At 56.3% G+C, this 8,202-nt stretch overlaps 1 protein-coding gene across 1 annotated transcript; it reads right to left on the bottom strand.

The window, feature by feature from the left end:
- Positions 1 to 3,850: 3,850 nt before the first annotated feature.
- ANKLE1 (ankyrin repeat and LEM domain containing 1) lies at positions 3,851 to 7,917 on the bottom strand. Its single transcript, XM_084759173.1, has 9 exons — positions 7,837 to 7,917; positions 7,611 to 7,763; positions 7,168 to 7,273; positions 6,982 to 7,084; positions 6,308 to 6,745; positions 5,986 to 6,157; positions 4,750 to 4,909; positions 4,491 to 4,620; positions 3,851 to 4,255 (listed from the first exon to the last, which is right to left on the bottom strand). The coding sequence occupies exons 1-9, from the start codon at positions 7,896 to 7,898 to the stop codon at positions 4,083 to 4,085; spliced, it is 1,497 nt and encodes a 498-aa protein (XP_084615299.1). The 5' UTR covers positions 7,899 to 7,917; the 3' UTR covers positions 3,851 to 4,082.
- Between the last annotated feature and the right edge of the window lie 285 nt (positions 7,918 to 8,202).

Genomic DNA, 8,202 nt, shown 5'->3' with positions numbered 1-8,202 from the left:
TAGCATCCTCTCCTGCCTCCATGGGCAAAACATGCATGTGGTGCAGACATACACGTAGGCAAAACACCACTACACAGAAGTCTAAAATAAAATTGTAAGTGCCGAGCAGACTCTCAGTCTGGCTGAGACCAGGCTGGCCTCCAGTTCAGTCCTTATACCTCGGCCTCCCAAGGGCCAGTAGGGCCAGAAGAGGCCACCTAACCTGGCCAAGTGGGTTTCTCTAATCGTGACTTTAAAATGTCAACTTGCCACCACCTCACCTCACCTGAGAAGTCTCTGGCCCGGTGAGTCTTTGTTTTTAAGTCACGGTTGTACTATATAACCCAGGCTGACCTTGAACTCGAAGACCCTCCTGCCTTTACCTCCCAAGTGCTAGAATTAATGATGTGGCCGGGCGTGGTGGCGCACGCCTTTAATCCCAGCACTCGGGAGGCAGAGGCGGGCAGATCGCTGTGAGTTCGAAGCCAGCCTGGTCTACAAAGTGAGTCCAGGACAGCCAAGGCTACACAGAGAAACCCTGTCTCAAAAAACCAAAAAAAACAAAACAAAAAAAAGAATTAATGATGTGCACCACCACACCCAGAAATTTTTATTTTTAATTACATGTGTACACAACCTTGTGGCAGTCCTAAGAGGGTGCCAGGTCCCTTGCAGCTGGTGTGCCAGGTAGTTGTGAGCTGCCCTGTGGTTCTTGAGAGCCAGATCTCTTAACACTGAGCCATCTTTCTAGCCCCCAGAACAGACTCTTAAGGAGGAATTGTCCACATCAGTGTGAAAGAGGACATGTCTGTGGGCATTTTACTGATCGTTGGTTGTCCCACCCCCTGTGCGCAGCACATTCCCTAGGCAGAGCCCAGAACTGTGTAAATATGAAGAAAAGTAGCCCAGGAGGAGCAAGCGGGCAGCCCGAGGCCCATCTTTTCGGATTTTGACTGTAGCAGGAGTTCCTGCTTTGACCCCCCACACACACACAGCTCCTCTCTGCCTACTCCCCCAGGATGCCAAGACCCAGTGACACAGTGGGAAATTCTAGTGTTCCTTGTCCCCACCACCACCACCACCACGGGAGCTCACTACGTGCCCAGCAGGGCCAGCCAGAAAGTTCACACACAGCTGGAGAGGGAGACACAGAATCATGGATACATGTGTGTGCACACATGCACGACACACACCCTAAGCGAGATCTGGGGCTGAGGGACACAGTACTGCAGGTCACTTCCTCCCCTCGACCCCCGCTTATCCCCTCCCTACCCCCAGACAAGGTTTCTCTGTGTAGCCCCAGCTGTCCTGGCCTGACTTTGTAGACCAGGCTAGCCTTGAACTCACAGAGATGCACCTGCCTCTGCCTCCCAAGTGCTGGGATTACAGGAGTGCACCACCACGCCTGGCACTGCAGGTCACATTTTCAGTCCTGAACCCCTGGACAGAGCAGACCTGAGCCCATGGAAGGATCCACATGCAGAAGGCCTGTCCCCAAGTGCAGGTAAAACAATAGGCAGAGAGGGAAATCTTAGCTCGTGTGACAGGCTGCATATGCACTCACAGCATATGCTGGCCATACCCCAACAGCTTTCTGGCTTTCAGGTTTTATTTCTTTGCTCTGTGAGTCATAACTGAAGGTGACTCTAAACACACTACATGGCTGAACCCAGCCTTGAACTCCTGACCCTCCTGACAGGACCACAGACCTGCTCCACAGCAATAGCTACCCAAAACATTTCCTAAAAAGGCTGATGACCAGAGAGGGCCATCCCCTGTCTAAGTGCAGCAAAGCACAGGTCCAACATTTGGTGTATTGAGACCAAGTTCTCCTGGGCAGCTCAGGCGGGCCTGGCAGGCAGAGGCATCACGATGTCCCTAACTTTCCTGTCCCCTGCCCTCCCTGCTCTCCCTAAGCCTCGTGCCCGCTAGGCCAGCACTCACACATCCTGGGCCCCTTGTGGCTCTGAGCCCTTGCTAATGACTGACTCTTCTTTTGCCGGCTCCTCAGTGACATTAAGAATTAGAGCTGGGGTAGGGGCTGGAGAGATGGCTCAGTGGTTAAGAACACTGCCTGCTCTTCCAAAGGACCCGGGTTCGATTCCCAGCACCCACATGGTGGCCCACAACTGTCTGTAACTCCAAGATCTGACATCCCCCACACCAATGTACACAAATTTAAAATAAATAAATAAATATAAAATAAAATTAGAGCTGGGGGAACTGAAGAGATGGCTCAGTAGTTAAGAGTAGTGGCTGCTCTTCCAGAGGACCAGGGCACCAGAGTACCAGCACTAACACGGCAGCTCGTAATGGTAACTATAGTCCCATGGGCTCTGATGCCCTCTTCCTGATGTGCAGATGTGCACGTGGACAAAACGCCCATAAAGTACATGAATAAATCTCAAAATAAAAGGATCTGAGCTGGAGCCAAAAGAGGTAGCACACGCCTTTAATCCCAGCACACAGGAAGCAGAGGCAGGCGGATCTCTGAGTTCGAGGCCAGCCTGGTCTACATAGTGTGCTCCGGGACAATCATACCTACATCGAGTAACCCTGTCTTTAAAAACTAAAAACTAATGCCGGGCGTGGTGGCGCACGCCTTTAATCCCAGCACTCGGGAGGCAGAGGCAGGCGGATCGCTGTGAGTTCGAGACCAGCCTGGTCTACAAAGGGAGTCCAGGACAGCCAGGGCTACACAGAGAAACCCTGTCTCAAAACAAACAAACAAACAAACAAAAACAAACAAAGAAAAAAACCTAAAAACTAAAAGAAAAAGGAAAAAACTGAACTGAGAACTAAGTGTCTGGCCTACAATTAGCCCTCAGGTAGCACTTGAAGCAGGAGGATTGCCGGTTTGAAGCCACCCCTGTTCAAACAGCAGCCCGGAAGGAAGAGACTGGGGGCGTGGCCCTCGATGCACCACGAGAAATCCAAGGGAACAGGGTGTCCAGCTCACAGCTTCGGAGTGTGGTTTCTAGGCAACAAGCCTTGCTGTGGCTCAGCTTTTAAGTGGGCGTGGCTTACAGGTGAGTGGGCTTCCGGAGCCGGACTGTTCCTCCTCAGTGGGGCTTCCAGGTAGATGTGGGTCCAGACAGGTGGGCAGCCTTCTGGGGAAGGAGGGCAGAGCTTCCCTGGGGAGGACGGGGACCTGAAGGAGGCTGCCCAGCACCCTACAACACAGACCACGGCCCCAAGTGTCAGCAGAGCCAAGGTCGAGAGGTCCTGCCCCAGGAATACCGTGGGTGCTTAATGGGTGTTGACTGAGTGAAAGGAACACCTGGTGAGGCTCCGTCCGGCAGGGTGACAGGCCATCCCGGCATCCTCCCGCATGGGGCTGAAGGGGGGACAGTGGAGGGACTTCCCGATGTGCCGCGAGCGTAGATCCGGGTTTGCGCTGTCCTGAGGCTCAGGGAAGGGGAAGGGCAGCCACAAGGTGCGCGGAGAAGGGTAAGGAACGGGCCCCGGGGACACGAGAGAAGCACGCGCGCGCACATTCCCCCACTCCAACACACACACACACACAGAGAGAGAGAGAGAGAGAGAGAGAGAGAGAGAGACCCTGGAGCGCTTCAGCCCTGCTTCCCGCGTCATCTGAGATGGTCTCTCAAGAGCACAGTAGGACCTCGGGTTCCTACAACGCTCCAGGGTCCCGGCCTGTAGACAGCCGCAGGGGGAGGATTGTCACCACCACACATACAGCAGCCTCTAACCAAACACAATCCTCATTTTCCCTGAGATGACCAAGCTGGCTTCAACTGGGAAACCCCCTGCCTCAGCCAAGAAAAAGCAGGACCACCGCTACCAATGCCTAGCTGGAACTCTCTCTCAAGTTCCTCCTTGCGTCAGAAAATGAGACACAGACAAAATAGAGTGTTCTAGAGAACCTTCTGCTCTTCGGCTTGTTTTCCTCCCACGACGGGGAGCTCACTACTCATCCGGAAGCACCATGTATCCTAAGCAGGCAGGCACACACATGCATGCACACACATGCACTCACGCGCGAGCACATTACATCCTCCAAAGCTTGAGCTGGGGACACAGTCCCCAGGGACCCTGGGCCACTGAGACACCCTGACGGCTCATGGTCATGTCCTCAGTCCTCAGCCTCGGGCCTGGATGTCCTGCGGCCTCAGCTCCCGCTCGCCCTCAGCCAGGAAGACTAGCAGAGCGCGCTGTAGAAGGTGTACCCCCAATCGACGACGCCGTGCGGTTGGCCAGTGGGCGACCACTCCATAATAGTGGCCCTGTTTCTGGTTGGTCAGTGTGTGGATCCCTGGACAGAACAGAGGTGACATCACAGGAGAGCCTCCACCGCACCCCGCCCACCACAACAAAGGGCAAGGACCGTGCATGTGCAGGTGCGCATGCGCCAGGCACACACTTGGCGCTCAGTAACTGCTCCCGTGCAAATGAATACATAAATGAACAATGAACAAAAGGAAGCAGTGAGGGCATTCGGAGCCCAGAGGCTTTTTACACGACCTCAGCTGTATGAGCCAGACCCCTACCTAAGGCATCCAACAGACAAGCCTCCCGCGTGTACGCCTCCACGGCCACTACGTGCTGGAAGCAGTGCAGGGAGATGACGCCACGGCCGCTGTCCCAGATATCTAAGATCTGGCGGACCTTGGGGCAGGCCTGGGAAGGGAAATCAGGGCTTAAGCCACCTTCCGCCCCAACTGAAGGCTAGCTGACCCTCCCAACCCGTCTCCTTCCGCCCTGACTAAAGGCTAGTTGACCCGCCCAACCTGTCTTCTTGTGCCTCACCTGTTTCCCTGGCCGATCACGGTAGCTAAGCGCTTCCCAGAGGTGGGCATCTGGCCGAGCACGGGTCCCCTTGCCCACGTAGAAGATGGCTCCCACGAAACACTGCAGACTCTCGGCCAGCGTGAGGGAGGAGGCTCTGGCGGGCAGGCCTTGCGTCAGCCTGGGGTACAGAGGGTAGGGCATCTGCTGCCAACCTCCATTGACCTGAGTTCCGTCCAACCCCCACAGGTTGTCCTCTGATGGCCACATGAGCACCATACTGCACGTGTGTTGCCATGCACATGCAGACACATGCACAGAAAATAAAATGTGTTTTAAAAGGGGAGGCAGGAGATGGCTCAGAAGGGAAAGTGGCCACTGTCCCCACAGCCATGCGACCATTTGTTGCAGGATATTTGATCATACTGTGAACCCCGACACTATGTTGTTTACTGAAGAAAAACATGCGCACACACACACCTGTTTCTAGTTGTGGTGTGGCTCAGCCCTAGCACACACGTTTAATCCAAGAGCCTTCTGCTTGACTTAAATAAAACCAGCCACAGGGCAAGAGGCAGACAAGCAACCAGTTGATGGGGAGTAAACATAGGGAAAAAACCACAGAGTAAGAGGCTGTCAGGAGGACAGATAGAGAGACGCACAGGAAATGGAAGTGAGGGACATTCAGTCTGAGGGGTTTTTGCTTTGCTTTGTTTGTTTGTTTGAGCCGGCGTAGGAAAGCTTTCCTTCTGGGACGTGAGCTGAGGAGGAAGGTCAGCTGGGTGCTCTCTCTGCCTCTCCAAGCAAGCAGGTTTTTCACCCCCAATATCTGGCTCCCGAATATTGGTAAAATCCAACCATTGAGATTTTGTTAGAAACAACAGCCACTTTAACCAACAACCAGGGTACCCTATTTTACAAGCCATGAAAGTATACTCACAGCCGGACGACCCCATTTCTAAGGAAGCCAAGAAACAGAGAGGGAGGGCTAGCCCTTTCCTGGGGACACAGAGCAAATCAAAAACAAATCCCTAGTCTGTTGGGGGTTTTGCTGTTTACTTGCTTTGAGGATTTGATACAGAATCTCCTTGTTATAACCCAGCCCGGGTTGGGGTGCCCCAGTAGGTCAGCTCGTTCTTAGGCAGAGACCATCAGCACCCGGCAGCACCTCCCTCACCCATCCAGGGCAGCCCAGGCTTTTGCTCTGCCCAGAGCCATGTTCTAATGCCAAGCCCGGCTTTTCTGACACCATCATACCTGGGGTCCAGAAGAAGATACGTAAAACTGGACTTTGTCACACCTTCCCGCCACCTCCTCCTGGGGTCCGGACGATCAAAGTACTGAGCCAGGGCGGCCTCATCCTCCTGGCAGTCGGGGACATGGCCCGTCCTCAGGGCCTCCGACAGTTCTGGGCTGGGTCCTACGATAGCTATGGAGAAGAAACTGAGTCAGAGGCGAGGCGAAAGGCTGGTGAGGGTGGGGGGTCCTTTTTTTTTTTTTTTTAGGGTGGTGGGTCTTACAGCCAGGACCACAGGATTCCGGGAGTGTAGCCAGACTCCAAATACCACCCAGGACTCACCAGGGCTAGCCTGGGCTTCCTGCAGCCTCCGCAGGTAGTGTCCTCGGGTGAAAGGTGTGACGGGGCCAGGGCTGTGGCCCAACGCTCGCAGGGCCTGGAGCAGCTGCAGGTCAGACATGGGGGCCACCGGGCCATGGGTGTGCCACGGCCCCAGGGCCCCATCACCCTCCGTGGTTAACTTCAGGGCCTGCAGCTGGCAACTTGGTGCCTCCTCCCCAGCCGCCACAGGCCCCAGTGTCCCCACAGGGCCCTGGCGCTGAGGAAAGTCCTCCACCGCGGTGACAAACGAAGCATCACTGCTGCAGTCTGGGCTCCGCGAGGTCTCACGGCTCCGGAGCTCTGCAGCCTTGTCCACTGCAGCCACTGATGGTTCAGGTCTGCGCACGCACTGCTCTGAGTCCTGCACCACACAGGGCTGCTGAGAGAATCCAGGGGACCCTGTGGAGACACGTCCTGGGCATGTGGCGGGTTCAAGGCCAGCCTGGTCTACATGAAAATAAATATAAATGTAAACAGATATATAAATGCGTAGCTAGATAAGTCAAAAGACAAATAGATAAAATAGATACGATGATATGGCGGTGATAGATGATTGACAGGTGACTGACACATTAGCTATGTGATTGATGATAGACAGAGGATGGAGAGTGATTATACGGAAATGCTCTGCTCACCTGTGGACTCCTGGGTCTCCTCCCGCTTGTCCAGCTCCCGCAGGACGCGTGCGCACTTGTGGTGTCCCTGCTGCAGTGCCCAGTCCAGGGGCCGGAGTCCGTCCTGCGCAGACACCGTCAGCAGGAGGCGCCCACAGCCTGACCTCCGCCCCCCCCCCCCCGAATGCTCCCGTGAGGGGTCTTAACCTGGTCTCGCAGCGTGGGGTCGCCCCCCTTGCTCAGCAGCAGCTCCAGGGCCCTGCGACAGCCCCATGCGGAGGCCACGTGCATGGGCGTCAGTGCCTCGGCAGACCTGGGACGGGGGGGGGGGGCGGGGGGGGCCGAGAGGGGATTCCTTTCCCAGGCAGTCTCATAGCCCAGGCTAGCCTTTAAGTCCTGCTCCTCCTGCCTAATCCCGCCCCCGTAATGAGATGATGGGTGCCCACTACCACGGTCAGGTTCTTGTAGGTGATGGGGAAAATTGAGACTCTAACTCTCCGTCATCCCCCTGCCTCACCCGGAGTGCCGGAATGACAGGCGTGCGACACCTTGTCCCGACCTTGGGAGCAGACAGCTCCATCTGCTAGACCTGATGCCCAGCTCCGCCGGGTCCCCCAAGTCACTCCCACCGCACCCGGGCCGCCCCTCACCGAACATTGGGGTCCGCGCCCCGGCGCAGCAGCGTCCGAAGGCAACGCAGGGCGCGCGGGTGGCGCGCTCTGGCAGCCAGGTGCACCGCCGCCGCGCCATCCTCCAGCACCAGGTTGGGGTCCGCTCCGAGGCGCAGCAGCCCCTCCACAAGCCTGCGGGAGGACAGGCACGGTAGAGTCCAGCCCTCCCCGCCGCCAGGGGAGGTCCCGGCCCGCGCCCCCTCACCCCGGCTCCTCCTCGCGCAGTGCGGCCAGCAGCTGCAGCGCCAGGCCGGCAGCACCCGACATGTCCCGGCGGAGTCACCGCCCTCCGCCGTTCAAATTCGCGCGGCGACCGTCTGCGCACGCGCGACCCCGCCCCTCGGCCTCTGGCCCCGCCCCGCCCTGGGTAGACAGGCAGGACCGGTGCAGTTGATGAAGAGGACCCCACTCAGGCACGTGGAAAGCTGAGTCAGGAGGATGCCTGCGAATTCCAGAGAAGCTCGGGATAAAGAGCGGAGCCTCAAAGAAAAATTAATTAATTAATTAATTAAGAGCGGGGCCTCTTTTTGTCTTTAATTAAACAACTCCTTGGTAGCCCAAGCTGTTCAGG

The sequence above is a fragment of the Acomys minous genome, assembly GCF_964271855.1.
Source record: "Acomys minous genome assembly, chromosome: 15".
In the NCBI taxonomy this organism is placed as follows: Eukaryota; Metazoa; Chordata; class Mammalia; order Rodentia; family Muridae; genus Acomys; species Acomys minous.
The sequence above is the reverse complement of the archived record's forward strand: the minus strand, read 5'-3'. Positions and strand labels throughout refer to the sequence as shown.